Source organism: Lotus japonicus, chromosome 1 (assembly GCF_012489685.1).
Source record: "Lotus japonicus ecotype B-129 chromosome 1, LjGifu_v1.2".
Taxonomy (NCBI): Eukaryota; Viridiplantae; Streptophyta; class Magnoliopsida; order Fabales; family Fabaceae; genus Lotus; species Lotus japonicus.
In genome coordinates this window covers 4897602-4918821 of record NC_080041.1, presented here as the reverse complement: position 1 = coordinate 4918821, position 21220 = coordinate 4897602, and the positions used below count along the sequence as shown (strand labels likewise).

At 41.9% G+C, this 21220-nt stretch overlaps 2 protein-coding genes across 2 annotated transcripts; both read right to left on the bottom strand.

Annotated features, from left to right (window-relative positions):
• Positions 1-6017: 6017 nt before the first annotated feature.
• On the bottom strand, positions 6018-7750 carry LOC130747072 (putative F-box/LRR-repeat protein At1g56400). Its single transcript, XM_057599927.1, has 2 exons — positions 6821-7750; positions 6018-6320 (listed from the first exon to the last, which is right to left on the bottom strand). The coding sequence occupies exons 1-2, from the start codon at positions 7748-7750 to the stop codon at positions 6018-6020; spliced, it is 1233 nt and encodes a 410-aa protein (XP_057455910.1).
• A 6939-nt stretch (positions 7751-14689) lies between these two features.
• Positions 14690-16135, bottom strand: LOC130746984 (uncharacterized). Its single transcript, XM_057599823.1, has 2 exons — positions 15495-16135; positions 14690-15395 (listed from the first exon to the last, which is right to left on the bottom strand). Exons 1-2 carry the CDS (start codon positions 16133-16135, stop codon positions 14690-14692), a joined length of 1347 nt encoding a protein of 448 aa, XP_057455806.1.
• Between the last annotated feature and the right edge of the window lie 5085 nt (positions 16136-21220).

Here is a 21220-nt window from a genome sequence, read left to right as displayed (position 1 = left end):
TCAACTGGTAATTTATTGGCCTTTGAAGCCGAAGTTAAGGCTATTATTCATGCGCAGATCTTTTGCAGTCAGTTTGAATTAAAACATATTATAGTAAAGAGTGACTCTGCCCTTGCAGTTGGATGGGTTAATAATAAGGTAAATAGGCCCTGGAAACTGATTCAAGATCTCAACCTTATTGACTTGCTGTGCCTCGAGGTGGACTGCTTAAGGATCAATCATATTTTCAGAGAGTCAAACTCGCTTGCTGATTATTTGGCCAAAATTGGGTGCAATAGACAATCTCCTATCTAGGCTCTGCTGCCATGTTAGTGTGCTGTTGCAGGTCTCTCTTCATCTCCTCTGCTGGGCGTGGGTTTCAGATCATTGTGATGTTGCAGTTTCGCCTGGATGGCTCTCCCTCCTTCCTGCTGCTCTTGTGTTTTTTTTTTTTTTTCTGTAGCTACTGTTTCTGCTCTTAGTTTTGTCGCTATTGTTTCTTGTTCTTGTTTCCTGCTGTTTCGTTTTTATTGTTTTCTTTTTCTTTTCTGTTTTGTTTCCGGTTTCTGTTTTCTGTTATCTTGTATTTGTTTTTCCTATCTCTGAGTAGGATGTTCTCAGACTAGTTTCTCTATTATATTATATATTTCATTTTCGAAAAAAAAAAAATATCAACGTAAAAGCTAATAAAAGCAGTATTAAATAGAAAACAGCCAGAAAGGAAAGAACTGAAAAGATGGCAAGATGAATGAGTGAGAAAAAAAGTGCAAAAATTAAAAACTATGATTTGGGAAAGAGAATTATACTGAATTGCATTTTGAATGGTCTATTAACTCTTTTCATTATTAATTAATAGTCATTAAAAAAGGAGTATGTGTTTATTGAAAAAAAGAGGATCAATATGTAATTCCAAATTTATTGAAAGAAGGAAATCATAGTTTTTAATTTTCACACTTTTTTCTCATTCCCTTCATCCTGCCATCTTTTCAGTTCTTTCCTATCTGTGGTTGTTTTCTATTTACTACTGCTTTTATTAGTTGCTGCAATTGACACGAACGTGGACTGCATCTAATTCAAGTCTTGAAGTTGGTTGAAGGAAAAGGTTAAGGATTTTAACTGTAGCATGTATGAGTGGTAAACAATCCCTTCTTTTTTTTTTTTTTCAGAGTTCACTGTAATTTTCCTGTTATGGGGAAGGGAAGCGCTCTGTTCTATTCTGCTCAAAGGGCTAGAGATTTTGTCCTGCTAATCAGTTTTGGCCCTTTTGTGTTTTCTTTCTATTCTTTGGCCCGTTCCCTTAGTTTGGCTTGTTTTCCCTTTGTGCGTATTGTTCTTTTACGGTTAAAGTATCCCTAATACTTCCATAATATAATTTGTCTTAACTAAAAAAAAATAGTGACCCATTGATCCATTGCTAAAGTCTGTATTTCATAACATTGGTTTTTCTTCACAATGATAAATAGCATAGTATTTCATAATATTTAAGATGTGAATAAAAGATACTCGTGTTTTTTGTCACGACTGCTTTTATTTTTTTTGGGAACTGAAAAAGATTTATTAATAAAGGAAATAAATTATGAGAACAATCCTCTCATATAGATAGCAAGGAGACTAAAGAAGAGCAAAAATCCCACAAGTTGCGCCAGAACAAATATGACGACCAAAACCAGCTAGTGAAGGAGTCTCATTAAAACCCCTTTGCGAAAAACCCAATAAGAAAAAACTCCAAAAGGAAAAAAGAGTACTCCAACAAAAGCTACCTCAATAAAAATGTAAAACATGACCTGATAGTGACTAATATTTCAAATAGACAACCAAAGCAATAAGAAGCAAGTACAGATACAAAATCCCAAGTCACCCATAATTCAGCTTCAAATGGAATAGAACCGTGGAAATAATGCTAAAATGATTATTACAAACCATATAGGGTGGCACAAGTGGGGAATGTGCATTTCCTTAAGGAATTTCGCCTAGACTTCTGGCCCGGGTTCGATCCCCTCTCAGGTAAAAAAAGGTAAAAAATAATACATTTGTGTTCAGAGACATCACTACCGTATCCCGAACCAGATTAGTCATGTGGGGCCCCTTTCCATGTGGAGACCGGTGGCCAAACGACAAAAAAATGATTATTATAAAAAGTTATTAATAATTGTAATTAATGTACACGTTAAGTGTATAGTAGATACGGATGAGGTTGCAACTACATTTTCTTTGGCTTGGTGGTTTCATGGCTAATAACTGCAGCTTGGGTAGTCCTTCGCTTACGGAGGGTTTGGCGCTTCGGGATGGTCTAGTCTTCGCCTGGAATCATGGTTTCAAGAAAATTCTTTGCTAAGTGGACTGCCTACTACTGAAAGAGGTGCTTGTAGATGAGGATCGAATTCATTTGCATACTCACGCTGAGCTTTTGCTAGAAATCAAAGGGTTGTTCGCGAGAAGTTGGTTTACTAGACTCACTTGGATTCAAAGGGAGGCTAACTGTTCTGTAGATTGGCTCGCAAGGCAAGGATGTTCTCTTGTAGTTTCAGGTGTCAGGGAGATTTCAAACCCCTCCCCGGAGCTTGAACTCCTTCTTTTGTAGGATCGTCTAGCTATGCCTTAGTTTGTTTTTTTGTCTTTTGTTTATCTTCAGATGTACCAAAAGGAAAAGGGTTTTCTTCAATTCCAATACCATAGACATGGTTCCAACTTTTTACCATTTTCTTTTTTCTATTCTAGTGCGTTTACTGTGTGATTTTTCTTACATGACATTTAGGGTGATATGGGGCGATACACTGAAATATTCTCTAATCGACTTAGTACACTTACAATGACGTGTAGGGATAATTCAAGGAGGTGGTTGGCTGGTTCTGGCAAAAATTGAGTTCAACAAATGCTTTATTGACAGAGCTATGACGTATTTTGGTAGTTTTGGCGATTGCTTGAGATCTTAGGTTTAGGAATGTTGTTATGGTGAGTGATTTTACCACAGTTGTCGATTTAGTTTCTTCTAACAATGAAAACCATCCTTATGGCAGTACTCTCTTAGATCCAGAGGATTGGATTTTTTTTAGGTGCTTCGTGAAACAAACCAAGTTGTTGATCTTTTGGCTAATGAAACTGATAATATCTCTATTGGTTTATATGTCTTCCATGAGCTTCTTTAATCTTTCTAGTAGTTAGAGTGTTTTATTTTCTGACTTTATAGAAGTGTCATTTCTAATAACTGTAAATATAATAACTATTTTTTTTGTTTTGGTCAAAGTAAATAATAATAACTGTAACTTATTTGTTTAACTTTATTTCCAAGAGTTGGCCCACATCTATAAATTGGGACTTTTGTGGTTGTTGATTAATTTTGTAAGAGGGTCATGGTTTTGTACTGGATCAAATAGCTGGTGCACTATGGAGGCAAAGCTGCTAGCTGGTATCGTGGGCTTGGAGCATTCTCACTTCTGATATCTCCAGGTGTTGTCACCAAAAACCTTCCCCGATTGACAGAACGCTCCGCTACTGACACTTGAACAACTTTCAAGGTCTCGTCGCTTCGGTGAATCACTTGGCTTTCTTTTTTCATGATATACCAATCAGAATGGAGGACCCTACCTACATACATGATTGATAGAAGAACTACTTAGGGTTTTAAGGCCTTGTTGGAAAATTATAATGTATATTGGCTTTGGCACCAGCTTGGGGGTTTTGTTTGATTTTCTTGTGGGTTCATGGAGGAGATTTTTGGGAGGTATCGGTAAAACGCTCACTTAGGGAATAATGTATTCTTTTTTCCTTCACTTGATTTTATTATCTCAAATAGGTTTTTTTTTTCAATAAGGTTTTAATGATACACTTTCTTTTAGTTTGACCTTCCTTGTGGTAACTGGATTTGTTTGGTGCTCCTCTATTTCATGAGAAGGTTGTTCTCAAGTAGTTTTCTCATCAATAAATTAAATTTTTTGTTGTAAAAAAAGTTGTTAAAAATAAAATTTAGATTTTTTTTTGATACATTGGAAAACTGTCAAAAAAACAACAAAAATTCAAATTACTTAATTAATTATTCTGTAAATCATTCAATAAAATTATTTCTCTTGATATTTTTCTTCTAAGGAAGTTCTCATTTATGTCCTATTATTCCATAAAATATATTAATTAACCACAAGGGGTGACATAAGTGGTGAATGTGCATTTCCTTAAGGAATTTCGCCTAGGTTTCTGGCACGGGTTCGATCCCCTTAAAAAATAATACATTTGTGGTCAGAGACATCACTACCGTATCCCGAGCCAGATTAGTCATGTGGGACCATTTTTCCCCTTGGATACCGATGGCCAAAGGAAAAAATGTATTAATGTAGGAAAGAAAAGAAAGAAGTTTTTTAAACAAGGGAAAAATAAATATGAATATGGGTTCTACACATGAGGAGGATCGATCAAATTTTGGCTAGTCGGTCGGTTGAGGCTGAGCTCAGAGTAAGCAGCACCTTGACAATTTGGATAGTACTTAACGTGTGAGATATTATAAAACTAATAAATTCTTCAAATGAGTCCCTGAAGGATAGCTCAAGTGGTAAGAGTTTGGAACATAAGAGTTGGGTGGGATGAAGGGTGGGATTAATTTACTAATATTTCTAACAACTAACATTTGCCTATAAAAAAAAGTTCTTCAATGAATAAATTAAATTAGGCGTAAATAAGCTTTAAGTCCTTGAAATTGTAAAGGGAACCAAAATCAGTCCTTGAAAATTTTTGGCATGAAATGTTATCCCTGAAAATATTTTTTTAATCAAATTAAGTCCTTTGGACCAATTTTGACCGGTCAACAGCCCAGTGGCGAGCTTAGTCCCTATAACGTCCTTTGTAAAGCTTCACGTGGACTTTTTCGCATCAGTTTTAGTCCCTATACAATTTTTAAATAATAATTTAGTCCCTCATCTTCCACCACCATCTTCTTCCTCTTCCACCTTCATCTTCTTCCTCTTTCTCCTTCATCTCTCCATACCTCAAACCCAAAATATTTCTAGAAATATTGGTTGTGCATTCTATTGATTTATAATCTGAGTTTGCATAGAGCTAATTAATTCAATTGATTCACGATCTGCTCTCTGTTACCAGGTTTTCCAATCCGTCATCAGCTATTGTTGGTAAAGCTGGAGGTGGGGCCTGAATTGCAGCTTCTACCTTAGTATTCAACGATTTTGGTGTATGTTACTTTGTTCTGCTAGATTTTTTCAAAATAAATCTTGATTCAATGGTCTTTTGCTCTCTTGTGCAATCATCTGATTTTGTGAATTCCCTATGTCTTCAATTGTGAACTTGTTTGATATGTCATTTTCTATGTTTTATGAGCTTTTTCCTCCAACATTTTTGCAGGTTTATATTTTTAGAGCTCAAGATTTCCTTAGTATCCATACCAGCTTGTCTATATTTTCGACATATTGATCTCCAAATACAGCTATCTTACAGCAATTGGTAGAGATTCAAGTGATCTGAAGGAGCTTTCTTTTGTTTTATCTTGGACTTACTAGTTGGCACCTTAACTGGTGTTTGCTTATCTTAAAATATTTTAAAATATCATAATTTTGAATGCACAGCCAAGAAAAGTCTAAGAAAAAAAAATTCATATAAAATTTTTGTTTTTGTTTTCTATTTCTGGAAATATTCTGAGTTTGAGTTATGGAGAGATGAAGGAGAAAGAGGAAGAAGATGAAGGTGGAAGAGGAAGAAGATGGTGGTGGAAGAGGAGGGACTGGATTATGATTTAAATATTTTATAGGGACTAATACTGATGTGAAAAAAATCAACGTGGCCTCCCTTAGCTGACTAGGCTCGCCACTAGGTTGTTGACTGGTCAAAATGACTTAATTTGATTAAGAAAAAATCTAGGGACAACATTTCATGCAAAAATTTGATAGGGACTGATTTTAATTCTCTTTACAATTTCAGGGATCTAAAGCTTATTTAAGTCATTAAATTATTGTTTCCAAACAAGAAAAATTATAAATCCAAGAAATTTAATTAATTCAATAAAATATCTAGCATTTTAAATTCTCCAAAATTTTAAAATACTAATAAATTGAAATCTCTAAATCTCTTGAAGCCCTTTGAGATCTTAGCTTTTCTATCATGTCACGCCAGTAAGAATCCATGCTCCATTCTTGATTGGTAACATCATCCTTCGATATGTAAATAGTCATCTTTCTTAAGACTCTTCCAATGGTGATGAAATAGGTAATCACACGAATCTCATTCATTGACCCTTTGAAGTCCTTAATCTCCACCTCTCTAAGAGTATATAGCATGCAATTATAAGCCCTTGCGTGATCAGTCCAGAATCTCTTGAGGTTAAAGTTGTCAGGTAATTCACAATCCTACAACATGAACAATAAAAAGTTAGCTACTAAAACACATAAAGAGATGAGACCAGTTTACGCATAACCCGTTAAAGAGATAAAACACACTGTTTTTTCCACCCATTTTTCATTGTTTTTTCTTGTTCTTTCTCGACATAGATATACATATATATAGGGAAAACTATATATTCTATGGATATAATACTCACCAAATATTTTTTTGGGAGGCCCAATTTGATAGTGAGACGCTCTAATTCAGAGCAACTATTAAGTAAGAATGTGATTCCTAAAAACTCATTTTGATCCAAAGAGGTATTTATTATCAAACTGCTCACATTTGACCTATGTGGCATCCGGAGCAGGCAGCCTCCAGTGGGAACAACCTTTACATATCAAATTAATACAAAATGTTAATCTGGGGTATAGCCGAACAGAAGTACTAACACAAAAGTACAAACATTCTTCAGTAAAACCAAACTGAAAAGCAACTATATAACAAAAAAAAGGATAAAACATACCTGAAGGAAGTAATTGCAAACAGTTAAAGTACTACCGCTAGAGATATCTTCCACGAGTTTGTAGAGAAATAAAGCATGTCCTTCAAACTCAATGCAGAAGTCAAGAACTTCCTCTTCCATCATAGGAGAATGTATATCCATGACCAAAAAGTTATCATTCAACCCGGAATAATAGAAATATCTTAAGTTTGGAGCGTTGACTATAAAATAACGACTATTAGATCCAAACATGCATCTGTCCAAAATCAACTTTCTCAACCTTAGGCTCTCCTCTCGTAAATCAAAGTCATCTGAATTCCAGCACCTCTTTAGAATTAAACTCTCAAGCGCCTCACAATTTGACAACAAGGTCTTAATAGTAGTGAGTTTCACTTCCATCCAACCCAAAGAAATTTCTTTGAGCACATGAAAGTTAAGAAACTCAGTCTCAACAAAGCTGCATGAAAACAACTTCAAAGATTCGAGGCATGTATGACCATAAACATTTGTTGGCAATTCAAACGGGGCATCATGATTAATATAATTAGTAGTAATATAACAATCCAAATTTGGATCACAAAATTCCAACTCCAACTCCTTTACCTTGTGTTTTATGGCGAAAGCAATGCATTTTCTCACGACCTTTTTAGCTTTTTCAGGCATTGAAAATCTCAAAGAGAACTTATTCACGATACTTCCTGTATGGTTAGCAATCCAAAGTTCCATGAACTCAAGAAAAGTCTTTCGTTGGACTTGCCTGATACGATAAGTTTGACCTCCTTTGACGAAAGACAATTCATCAAATTCTATGTTTGATGTAGACTTAAAAATGTCTACCCAACTTTTAGAGAGGATAGAAGTTCTTACCGCTTCTTTAAACGGTATCAAAGAAACAATGGTGGAGAGCAAAGAATGAGGCAATACGCTAAACTTGTCAGTGCTAAATGCCATGGCTATGGTATTTGAATTGCCGCAAACCCTTTCTATGAGGATACTCCCAGGTCTATTTTACTGGAGAATGAGAATGGAGATAAAAATAATGTACTTGCAACCTTATATAGAGTACCAGTAAGTCGTCCATTCAATTTATGGGTATTTTGTTTATAAATATTTAATGTGTTATATACTGTTTCTTAAAATTATATGTTAAAAATTCTATTTGAAAACAATATTAAGAATTTTAATATTTAATTATTATTTTCCTTTTAAAAAAATATTAAATTAGTATTTTACTTACAATATATCAATCAATATTTTGATATTTTAAAATTTAGTAGGATATTAAAAAAGATAATACCATTCTTAATGGACCATGCGACTAATATTAAAAAATTTCTAAAATAAATATTAACAAAAACATATGTAATTTTCCTTCCATCTGCTAGGTTTTTTTTGCTTTTTTCTAGGGTGTTTTTGTTCTTTGGGTGGTTTTGTGGGTTTGTTTTTTCCTTTCCATTGGTTTGTACCCTCTTTTGATTATTAATGAATTATATCTTTTTGCTCTAAAAAAAAGTAATAAGTCAAAGTCAATGAAAATTTCATGTCACTTGTCAGCTTGGAAAAAAATGTCAGTTACCTATCTTAAATTGTTTCAGCTCTTTACACCACGAAATTTGTGTTGGATAATTTGTTGTTTTACTTATGTGATAATCAGGAATTTAATCTTTTATTTTTATTTTTGAAAGTCGTCAAGAATTTAATCATCTTTGGTTAAGATTTAATAAGTTTTTTTTGCCTATCAAACGGAAAAAGAGATATCGCATTAAGAATTAATCGGAGCAAGGTCTGAGAAAATACAAGATTCTATACATTGGGGAGTCACAATTAAGCCAAGTTTACTACTGTGTTTTGATGAGAATAACATTTACAATAATAAAATTAATTGCCTACAAAAAAAATTAATTAAATTTCATTATTTTTCATATTTTAATGAGATAATATTAAATTTCAGTTTAATTCTAATTTTCCTTTCAAAAATATATTAAATTAGTATTTTACTTACAATATATCAATCAATATTTTGACGTTTTAAAATTTAGTAGTATATTAAAAAAGATAATATCATTTTTAATGGACCATGCGACTAATATTAAAAAATTTCTAAAATAAATATTAACAAAAACATCTGTAAATAATGGTTAAAGTAATAAGTCAAAGTCAATGAAAATTACATTTCACTTATCATCTTGGAAAAAATGTCAGTTATCTATCTTAAATTGTTTCAGCTCTTATCACCACGAAATTTGTGTTGGATAATTTGTTGTTGTACTTATGTGATAATCAGGAATTGAATCTTTTTTATTTATTTTTGAAAGTCGTCAGGAATTTAATCTTCTTTGATTGAGATTTAATAAAAAAAATTTACAGAAAAAGAGATATTGCATTACGAGTTAATCGGAGAAAGGTCTGAGAAAATACAAGATTTAATACATTGGGGGGGTACAATTAAGCCAAGTTTACTACTGTGTTTTGATGAGAAAAACATTTACAATAATAAAATTAATTAAATTTCAAGATTTTTCATTTTTTTATGAGATAATATTACATTTCAATTTAATTATTATTTTCCTTTCAAAAAATATTAAACTAGTATTTTACTTACAATATATCAAACAATAATTTGATATTTTAAAATTTTGTAGTATATTATTTTGAAGAATAATGCACTATGGAGGAAGATCTTATGTGTCAAATTCAAATTGCAGCAGCAGTTCATCATGCCCAATTTGGATGAGGTTAGAAATTCGCAAGGATCTTGGATTTCTCAGGATCTGATGAAGCTATGGAGGGAGCAAAATGGAGCGGTAAATGATTTTAAAAGGGGGTTGGCGTGTAAGGTCGGGGATGGGGAGAGTGTTCGCTTTTGGAGCGATGTTTGGGTGGGTAAGGCGTCTTTACATATCATGTTTCCAAGGGTTTATGCGTTAGCAACCGTTAAAACATTGACTGTTGCAGAAGCAGGTAGGAAAGAGGGTGGAAGGTGGGTGTGGTTGGTGGCGTCTCGTCGGAATTTTTTTGATTGGGAAGCGGAACAGTATGAGAATTTTATGAGTTTACTGCGATCCTTGGTGGCTAATGACAGTTCAGTAAAGGGTTTATGTATGGCCTTGGAGGAGAGCTGGTTTTCTCAAGCGGGATGGGTGGTTCCAAAGGAAGTAAGAAAGGTGGTGCCAACCAAGGTATCTTTGTTTGTGTGGCAATTACAGGGAAATAGAGTGGCAACAAAGGAGGCTTTGGTGGCGCGTGACATTGTCATTCTGGATGGCGGTTGATCTGGGTGACCAAGCTACCCGGTGCGCAGGGGCAACAGAGAGGGGACGAGAGCTGGGGCGCTGACGAGTTCGGTGTTCCCGGGAGGGGCTCCTGCAAAGGACTCCGATGCTAAAGTGAGTAGAGGAATCGAGTAAGTGAGTGGTGAAGTGAAGATAATCATGTACCTTAGAATGGATGTGTCGCCTCCTTTATATACATGTTGGGGTATTAGGGTTGGAGCCATGCAACGTCATGCATGGTCCGTACCGGTGGACTAGGGGCCGTTGGATCCTTCTGCTCCTCCTGTTATTAACAGTGATCTAACGACCTAGAATTCCTAGGGACCCACCCCCCAACCACCCTAGTTCCGTAGGGTGGTGGGCCTAGGTCAACCCCTAGGTGGTGGGGTTCAGGTACCTGGATCAGGGGAGGATGTCGTCGTGCTTGTGGTACGGGGCCCGGACGCCCCCACCCCGGTCGTCCCATCGGGGCTCTCCCCCGGGTAACCTTGGTCGGGTGCTAGCCCGGTAGGTGGTCGTCCTAACTATGTTGGGGTCGCGGTCGGTACGTCTCCGTCCGTTCGGGGCTTCCCAGAACAGTAGTCCCCCAGCTCTGGTCCACTACTTTAGTGGGCCTGGAGCTTGGGAGAGGCCCCCCTAGGTGAGGGTTGCTTGGACGGCTTCTCGTCGCTTCGGTCGGTCCCTGTTAGTCCCTACCAGAACAGTGGTCCCCCAGCTCTGCCCTACTGCATGAGTGGGGCATGAGCTTTAGAGTTGCGGCCGGACGGGTGGTGGAGGAAAAGTAGGTGCTCCGGACGACCGGATATAAGGTGGGGGGAGAGTCGGTACACCGGACGACTCCCGCCTCCCTTGGACGAGCGTCACCCTTCGTGGTCTTGGGACAACCGGGTGGTCTCGAGTTCCAAACGTTATGCAACAGTAACGTGAAGTGACGTTTCTACGGCGCAATTAATGCGTCTGACAAAGTGTGGCACGCGTTGCGTCGTTTCGTTCCCCTTGCTGACGTGGATTGAATGAGATTTTTCCCACCTCCCCTAGCGTCATCATTACAGTTGTAGGGTTTGGTGAAGCGTCGCTTCCCATTCCTGAGTTTCCTTATAAAAGAGAGGGAGGGGTTTCATTTGCGCTTCTTCGCATCCTAAGCCCTCTTCTTTTTTTGTTAAAAGTTCTGAGCCTCTCCGCCGTCAGACGCTATTTTCGAGGTGGTCGTTTATGATTTCCCGGTGGTCGTCCCCGTCATTTTCCTCATTTTCCTTGTAAGTTCTTCTCAACTTCTTCTGCCTTTTATTTAATTTTTCTTCCCTTTCTTCCTACTTCTGTTCCCTAGGGATTTTAGGGTGTGTCTTCCGGGTGGGAGTGGTCTCCTCCCCCCGCGCGGCGGAGTGACAGTCCATGGACTGTCCCTTCGGCGCAGGGTATGTTCTCCCTGCCGGGGACAAAGGCGGATCCTGGCGGGTTTCCCCTTTGAGTCGTGTTCAATGAATTGTAATATTGAGATGACGTTTTCCCTTGCGCAGGTTTTGATATGGCTGGTGCCTAAAAGAGAAAAGGTAAAGCAGTCGGGGAGAGTTCCAAACCTAAGCTGAGTAAGGACGCTCCGAAACGGAAGAAGATCGATCGGAAGAAGTATCCCCATTTGGAGGGTGATTTGGCGCCCTTGGACGACTGGTGCAGGGAGATCTTGAAGATCGAGTCCTACTACGCTAGCGAAGACGAGGGACACTTCCAGAAGCAGTATTATCTGTCACAGAAGCAGATCGGTCCTGAACATGACGTTCTTGCTCCTGGAAAGACCGAGAGGCTCCCTCAGACCCCCCCCCCCCTTCGGCATCTATATGCACATTTATGCGATGAAGAAGGTGAAGGTGCGGATGTCGCTTACCGATTTCCCGGTCGCTGTGCTTAGGCACATGATGGTGGCCCCCTCCCAGCTTCACCCGGGGGGTTGGGGTTTCGTGCTGGGCTATGAGACTACCTGCGCTCTCTTTGGGCAGGTGCCCTCCCTGCCTATATTCTTCCATCTTTTCGCGGTCGCCCATACCCAAGGGCACGACAGTCACGTCATGGTGACCTTAAGGACGGTATTCCCGATCTTTAAGGCCTTTGCAGATTCCTATAAGGATTTCAAGGACCAGTTCTACCGAGTGGTGCCAACCTCGCCTCCTCCCTATTGGTGGTTTGAGCAGGGTCCGAGCGGCGGAATGCGACCGCGCTTCCCGTTGGCCTGGAATGCCGCTTATTATAAAGAGAAGGTGACGTCGTTCAGTTTCTCGGACGAGGGCGCCCTATCGAAGACCGATCTGGACTTCAAACGGTTGCTGATGGGTGCCGTTCGTTACGTCATGGAGGAGGACAAGAAGGTCTCGGTTCGTCCCCTTCGCTGTTACGACTTGTGTTCTTTCAGCGTTCGGAAGAATGCTAAACTATTGCGTAAGTCACCAAGATATTATACCCTTTTTCGTTTCTTTCTTTGAATTTTTTCTTACTAATGTCTTTCTTCTTTGCGCAGGTGCCATGGCAGACATTGACCGGACCCTGTTGGAGGCGTTGCAGGTGGAAGACGGTCAGACAACGGATGAGGAGGCAGATCAAGAAAATGAGGCTCTCGAGGGTGAGCGGCGAGCGGGGGGGAAGGAAGACGCTGAAAATCAGTCGGTCCCCGATCCTAAGAGTGTGGAAGGGGCTGAGATGGGAGGGACATCTGGGTCCACGGAGAAGGCTTTGATGGAGTGTGGCCAGGGAGCTGGTTCCCCTCCGAAGGGTACATCCCCCGGGGGTCGGGGCTCTGTTCCCGTCCAAGAGGAGGGGCGGTCGTCTGATGAAGAGGAGGGTGCCCGGAATCCGACCCCAAAGAAGCGGAGGGTGGAGCTCAATCAAGGTTACCTTGAAGGCGAGGGGCAGAGTTCCAAGGCGGAGCGGGTGGAGCCCGTTACTGTGGTAGCCCCCTCAGGGATTTCGATGTGGGGTCCTAGGGCAGCCAACTGCCCAGAACATCTAGATCAGATCGACGATCTCGTGCTGACAGAGAGTGATCAGAAGTATCTGGGTGATCAGGAGCCCTACGGACTCCTCAATTATGCTCTCCGGGCCTCGCTCAAGACTGCCTCTGCTGTTCGGTACCTGCAGTTGTTGGCTCTGCCAGAATTGGAGGAGCTCAGATTGAAGGCCGAGAAGGATGGGCAGTTGATAGCGTCCCTGAGCGAGGGGTGCTCTTCGATCGAGGAATTGAGCAAGGTGTTGGACAACGCGAAGGGCGAGAATGAGCAGCTGAAGAAGAAGGTTTCGGACGGTGATGCGGCTCTTCAGGACTTGGGGGAACGGCTGAAGCTTGCTGAGGAGGGGGCTGAGAACGGGGCGGCTCGATTGAAGGAGGTAGAGCAGGAGTTGGCGGAAGAGAGGGCCGCTCGACTCCTGGAGCTTGATCAGATTACTACTCTGAAGAAAGAGAAAAGAGAGCTCGAGGCCAAGGTCGCTTCTCTGGAGGCCACTGTGTCGAAGATTAACAAGGCTTCTTTCAACAATGCGGTGAGCCAGCTTTTGGTTGTCAACCCGGGTTTGGATACTGGACCGATTGGCTATCGAAAGGTGGTCTCCGGGGGGCGGATCGGGACGGTGGATTCCAAGGGGAACTTTATCCCGACCTTTCCGGCGGAGAAGGCTCCCTGAGGGGATTGTTATGTTTTTTTTTTGTTTCAGTGTTTTGAGTCCTTTTGGACGATTGTAACAGCTGACCGTTGGTGATGAAAACTTTTGGTGGTAATAGTAATGATTAGCTTGTTTGGTTTGTTTTATTTTCGACTTATGTTATTTAGTTTGCCCGGTTGGGTCTTATAACTATTGTGTCCGGTGGGACTTTTAATTTTCGTGCCCGGAGGGTCTTTTAGTTGACGTGCCCGGTGGGTCCTTTGATTTACGTGCCCGGTGGGTCTTTTAAACTTCGTTCCCGGTGGGTCTTTTAATTTACGTGCCCGGTGGGTCTTTTAATTTTCGCGCTCGGAGGGTCTTTTAGAAGACGTGCCCGGTGGGTCTTTTGATTTACGTAGTTCGGCGTCCGTGAGAAAATAGCTAAACAAAACACTCATTCTTGTTTCTTTATAAAAAATGCAAGTGTTCCTTTCGGCTACAAGAGGAGTACTGGAAACAGTTCCTTGATTCTAATTTAAAATGAAGTTTGACTTAAAGACATTAAAAAAGAAAACGGGACTATGGCCGATCTGGACAGACCGGACCTCCCCATCAGGCTTAAGGCGTTGGTTATCTCTGGACTGGTCCACCCTCGGGTCGATGTCGGTCAAGCATGCTCCTGCTCGGAGGTGGAGGTTTTCGACTCGTTTCCCATGGTCGGGCTTCTTCCTTTTGCGGTTTTCTCTTGCCATCCTGCAGCTGGAGTTATAACATCCCCTGGCCATGGTTAGGTTTCCGCGTACAGAAACTGCCTTGCCAGCCCATGGGTACTTCAACATCAGGTGGTGGGTGGAGATGATGGCCCGATAGACATTGAGGCTCGGTCTACCGATGATGGCGTTGTACGCTGTTGGGCATTTCACCACCAAGAACCGGGCCTTCACAGTCCTGCAAACATCATGGTCTTCTAGGGAGAGGTATGTATCAAAATATCCTAAGGGCAGAACTCTGTCCCAATGAACCCGATCAAGTCGTGGTCATAGGGGATTAGGTCTTTCACAGATAAGCCTAGAGTTTTATAAGCATCATAAAACATAATGTCAACGGAACTACCTGTATCGATGAGAACCCGTCGCACCTTACCGTTTGCGATGAGGGCTTCCACGACAATCGGGTCGTCCTCCTCGCCGGTGTCCGCGCCGTAGTCGTCTTCCGTGAAGGTGATGGAGACCTTCTGCTGCGGTGGGCGGAGGGAACTGGGGTGGGGTCGTCCCGCGGCTGACATAATGATTCGAGTACTCCTCTTCCGACTGTTGTTTGACGGTCCGCCGGCGGCCCATCCTCCAGTGATGGAACCGACACTGACTAGGTTAGTCCCATAGCGCCTTTGTACTTCATCTTGGCCCTGCCGATCTAGAGATCGACGTCGATCTGGACTTCTACGATGATCGGGGCTCCTGCGTCGATCGGGACTTCTGCGTTGTTGAGGGCTCCTTGCCCGTGGGGGTGTCCGGGCTCGGTTCCTGGGCGGAGTTCTGGCCCGGACTCTGGACGGGGTGGGGGACCTTCTAGGGGGTGGTGAACGCGGACGAGGGAGGTTGCCTGAGGAGAGAGCGACGTACTTTGACAATCTCCCGATTCTGACTAGTTTTTCTACTTTGTCCTTCAGGTTCAGGCACTCGTCCGTGTTATGGCCGGGGCTGTCATGGAATTCACAGAACCTTTTTGAATCCAGCTTATCCCCCCGCGTAAGTAGTGGTGGGGGTTTGTCCCTGAGGTCGGTGGAGGCTCTTTCTCACAAGATGCGAGAGATGGAAGAGTTCAGGGGGATGTAGCTATCAAACTTCTTCCGTTTTTGCTTTTTGTCATCCTGGCTCCTCCGTCGGGGCTCGCGACGCTTCGTCTCGACACGGTCTCGGGCTTTCTCAAAGGGCCTATGGACTGGGTTTTGATTGGTTGACCTCAATGTCGCCGCTTCCTCCATGTTAATGTACTTCTCGGATCGGGTTTGAAATTCCTCCAGTGTCCTAGCTTTCTTCCCATCCAGGGAAGTCAAGAAAGGGCCTGGCCTGAGCGCTTGTCGTACAAAGATTAGGCGGACCTGGGGGAGGAGGTCTGGAATGTCTCCTGCTTCCTTGTTGAAGCGGTTAAGGAAGGCCTTCAGGGATTCCTTCTCACCCTGCTTAATTAGGGCTAGGGTCTCTTCTGATTTCGGAATATTTCTCACTGAGGAGTATTGGGATAAGAAACTTGACATGACCCCTTCCCAGTTGTGAATGGAGTTGTTGGGGAGGTTCTGGAACCAGTTCATTGGGCCCTTCCCCAAGCTCATCGGAAAGCAGCGGCAGTAGATCGGGTCGCTGGCTCCTGCATACTTCATGGCTCCCACGAAGAAGTTGATATGCTCAGTCGGGTTGGAGTCACCCTCGTAGAGTTTCATTTTGGGCCTTGACCATCCTGGGGGAAAGGGGTTGCCATGATGTCTGGAGAGAGAGGGTCGTTGATCGCCTGAGGTAGGGCAACCAAGGCGTTGTGCAGGCGGACAGGGTCCCTGAGCGGTTCCCTGGTGAAAACGGGGCTCCTCCTTCCGGAATAACTCCTGCGAGGGGAGTGATGCCTGCGGTGATGGGAGGGTTGATTTACAGCTCTTTCCGTAGTCTGTTCGCGGCCATAGTCGTCCTGGTAGTTGGAAGGCGGGGGTGGTCTCCTGCCTGTCTCTCCCTCTTGAAAGAACGTCAGATCAAGCCTAGAACGTTCTTCCTGTTCCTCTAGCTTGCGGAGGCGCACTCGGAGTGCGCGGATTTCATCCCGAGTGTTGCGGGCCTGGACATTGCGCTCCTGCCCTACCTCCGGAGGGTGCTCCTCCTCCATCGCCTTAACCCGGGCCTCAAGCCTGCACAGGGCTTCGTGCGCAGCGTGAGGGGTAAGGATCCCTGGCTCTGGGGATCGCCCACGAGGTGGAGTTGGAGGGGTGGTCCTCTGAGGTCAGGGGGAGGGTTGACGATTAGCGGATTCATCAAGTGTTTCCACATGGCCCTCGGGAGTCGGGTTGAAACGGCGAGAAGTTTGTCTTGTCTCTACCATGGCGTCTCGTAGTTGTTCTTGTCTCTGACGGCACGAGGCGGAGGAAATGTTTACTCGATCCCCACAGACGGCGCTGATCTGGGTGACCAAGCTACCTAGTGCGCAGGGGCAGCAGAGAGGGGAGGAGAGTTGGGGCGCTGACGAGCTGGGTGTTCCCAGGAGGGGCTCCTGCAAGGGACTCCGATGCTAAAGTGAGTAGAGGAATCGAGTAAGTGAGTGGTGAAGTGAAGATAATCATGTACCTTAGAATGGATGTGTCGCCTCCTTTATATACACGTTGAGGTATTAGGGTTGGAGCCATGCAACGTCATGCATGGTCCGCACCGGTGGACTAGGGGCCGTTGGATCCTTCTGCTCCTCCTGTTGTTAACAGTGATCTAACGGCCTAGAATTCCTAGGGACCCACCCCCCAACCACCCTAGTTCCGTAGGGTGGTGGGCCTAGGTCAACCCCTAGGTGGTGGGGTCCAGGTACCTGGATCAGGGGAGGATGTCGTCTCGCTTGTGGTACGGGGCCCGGACGCCCCCACCCCGGTCGTCCCATTGGGGCTCTCCCCCGGGCAACCTTGGTCGGGTGCTAGCCCGGTATGTGGTCGTCCTAACTATGTTGGGGCCGCGGTCGGTACGTCTCCGTCCGTCCGGGGCTTCCCAGAACAGTAGTCCCCCAGCTCTGGTCCACTACTTTAGTGGGCCTGGAGCTTGGGAGAGGCCCCCCTAGGTGAGGGTTGCTTGGGCGGCTTCTCGTCGTTTCAGTCGGTCCCTGTTAGCCCCTACCAGAATAGCGGTTCATGCAGTTTTTGTTCGTTATTTACTGAATCTTCTTCTCATTTGTTCCTGCATTGCTATCATGTATGGCTGGTGTGGTGTGTTATTTTGGCAAGGGAGGGAAGGTGTTGGGTTATGCCTGCTAGTGTTGACATGGTTCTGTTGGAATGGGGGGATATGAGGAGTAAAACAGATCCGTTAATTTGGAGTATACTACCCTATGCGTTATATTGGTCGGTGTGGATAGAGAGGAATGGTGTGTTGTTTAACAATAAGGAATTTTGTGCTGCAACAGTATGGGATATGTTATTAGCAAGGGTGGCATGGTGGGTGAAGGCTTGGTGGAGAAGCTGTCCATATCGCTTGGATCAGTTCGTGACGGGTTTTGAACATATTAAGCTGCCAGTTTTGAAAAAAGTAAGGAAACAACAAGAGTGGGTTCCTCCTGCAGCGCCAATCTTGAAATTTAACGTAGACGGGTCTTCAAATGGCAGCCCAGGGCAGAGTGGCATTGGAGGTGTGTTGCGTGATCATAATCGGATAGTGAGGGGGTATTTTGCAAAAGGAATTGGGGAAGCATGGTCTTATGAGGCTGAGGTTCAGGCTATTTATCATACCCTTTTGTTTTGTCAGCAATACAAGGTCAGAACAGTGGTGATTGAGAGTGACTCAACTCTGGCAGTAGGGTGGGTTAACAACAAAGAGGGGAGGCCTTGGAAGTTGTATCAAATTCTGCACTCAATTGATAATTTAATCTCCTTGGTAAATTGTTTAGGTGTGAATCACATTCTAAGGGAGGGTAACGGAGGGGAGGACTTTTTGGCAAAGTATGGGAAAGAAAATGAGGATTTGATGTGGGGAATGGAGGTGTAGAGCCGAGTAATTGGAAACCTGCTATTTGGTTTTTTGGGTTTCTGTTTTGTTAGTTCAACTGTCTGGTATATTTTTGCTGCAGAGTTTGTCAATTGTCTTTCATGGTTTGTGAAATATGGCCCGTACCAGTTTGTTATTTAGCTCTATTGTGAGGCAATGTTAAATGTTACTGGTGATTTGGTGGGGGGTTTTTGGTGTTATTCTTATATGGTTCAAAGGGATGTTGGCTTGCTGCAGGTATGTATATGCAATGTCTCACGGCTATTTCTTTTTTGTGAGTTGCTGGATGAGCATTTGAAGGGTGTTTGACAGGAGAACAATTGGAGTTTTTGGTTGGCACATGGGAATAGAAAATGGGGATGATCTTGGCTTAGGAAGAGCTTAAGTATATCTGTTTTGGTGTCTTATGGTTTTATCTTTCTGGGGGTGTAATGAAACAGATTGTATTTTTTTGGTGGTATATTGTTTTTGTGCTCTTTTTAGTATGTTGTACTCTTTTTCCTACTCTAGGTTTTTATCTCAAATGGATTTTTCCTAGAGAGGTTTTAATGAGGCACATACTTTAGACATGGAGCTTCGGGTTTCTTCATTTAATTCATGAGTGGATACATTGGAGTTGGGGAGTACAATTAAGCCCAGTTTACTTTTGTGTTTTGATGAGCATAACATTTACAATAATAAAATTAATTAAATTTCAAGGATTTTACTTTTTTTTTGAACTGGAATTTTTTTTTTTTAAAAGTGAGAGTTTAAGAGTTTTACATATGAAAACTTCATTTGAGGGACTAAATCTACTAAAAAAATTACCGGAGGACTAAAATCACCACAGTAAAAAATAAAGGGACCAAAAGCACAACTAAGCATATTCTTTTCATATATAGGAATTACATTGTGTCGAGATAATGATTTAACTTTGAGTTTAATTATATATCAATTGGAGAGAGAAATTAGCAAGATAAATATTTGCAGTTAGTTATATTCAGTAGCATCACACACACGTTGTAGATTGTGGGTTGAAGATTGAAGCTTGATGATTTCCCCTCTTTGCTTTTGATCCGTCTCTGGTGACAGTAAAGTGAGCTGTTGGACTTGGATTGTATAAGTATAGATCAGAGTTCAAGGGTGCTGTGGGGTGGGTTTCAAGGTGCTTAGTTAGCTGTTTTTGTTCTGTTTAAATCGGTCCTTCCTTTGACCAAAAAAAAAAGGTCCCTCCCTGGACTCGTTGTAGTTTTCAATTTTTCCCTCACCCTCCTCTTTGTATTATACTTTAGTTCTGAAGTACATCTAGTACTTCCTTAATACATTTGACTTAATTAACATAAAAAAACACGTCATAGATTGTAGCCTCCACTTTCTCTTTATCTTCATTCTACTATGATACATACCTGAGTAATCTCATAGTTTGCTGCAATCTCAATACCATAACCATGGCACCTAGCGCAGACAGGCTTAGCTCATTGTCATACTCTTTACTTTCCAACATTTTTTTTAGAAATAAAGAGATATATATATATTAAAAAAAAGCTGGCCAAGAAAGCCAGCAAAGTAACAGAATACAAATAATGGAGAGAAAGTATATAACAGACACAAAACTAGAAGCTAAGACTAGTAGAACGCATAAAAAAACACACAGAGGCAGGGGAAAACAAGAAGCACATCTAAGAAAAACAGGGCACCCGCAAGCAACCCCAAGAAAGACTTTTCTAGAGTTCGTGACGCTTTGGGTAGCTAATCAGACAGAAACTTCGACCGGTAAGTTCTCTTTGAGATTATCAAAGCTTGGAAAAGCTAAGAAGACCGTGAGAGAATGCATTACCTTCGCTACGACCTCTCTAGGGTTTGGCGCGTGAACAAGAGCTCGAATGAGAATGAGCTGGTGTCATCTTTAAGGCTTGCGAGTCTTGCGACATTGATTGGTTTAGAGAAGAAGGTTTAATTTTCATGGGTCGATTCTAGTAAAGAAGAGAACCGTGAGGCTTTGGAAGGATGGATTTAGAAAAGGAGAGAACATGACACGTTAGACAAAACAGTTAGCTGGACACTGATTTTAGAAGTATAAGTGATGAGGTGGCAGCACTACACTGCGCGCTTCACAATTCCTATATTATAAATAGATTATAGAAGGATTTTGAACAAACATTTAATTTAATATTTCAAGGTATTTTGCTTTAATCGCTTTTGCTAAGTAGATTGAGGTGCATTTTCACGTAATTAAGAGACATTTTGACCACTCCTTGTGATGTTCATGTAGAAATTACATATTAACTAGATCTATACTAGGAATTAGAACACCAACAGAAACAGTAATAAAACGGTAAAACAGGATCTTCCACTTGATCTCTCGTCTCTTGCAAACTGACCCGTTCGATGGAGCACAAGCCGTTAAAGAACGTCAAAGTCAAGTGGAGATCCTGCCCTCTATTAATAAAACATGGAAAACCTAATGTCCATCCATCATGGATATTACGCCCATTGGGCCTTACACAAAAGCTCACACACACTTGTCAATTGGGCTCAACCCAATAAACTTATATGCACATGGTGATACCCAAAATAGCTCAAAAGGATCACATTAACAAAAGAGCTCACAGAGAAAATATATCAAGTAACATTCAACTCATTTTAATAAAATAAAAAGTCATCAATCAATATAAGCCCAAATTAGAATAAAATTCTAACATTCTCCCACTTAGGCGATATTGATTGAGTTTTATTTATTTTCAAATTCATTTTTTTGAAAATGACTCTAGAGTTGAACAACTGTGGCCACATAAACAACCTGATATAATCACCATAAAATACAT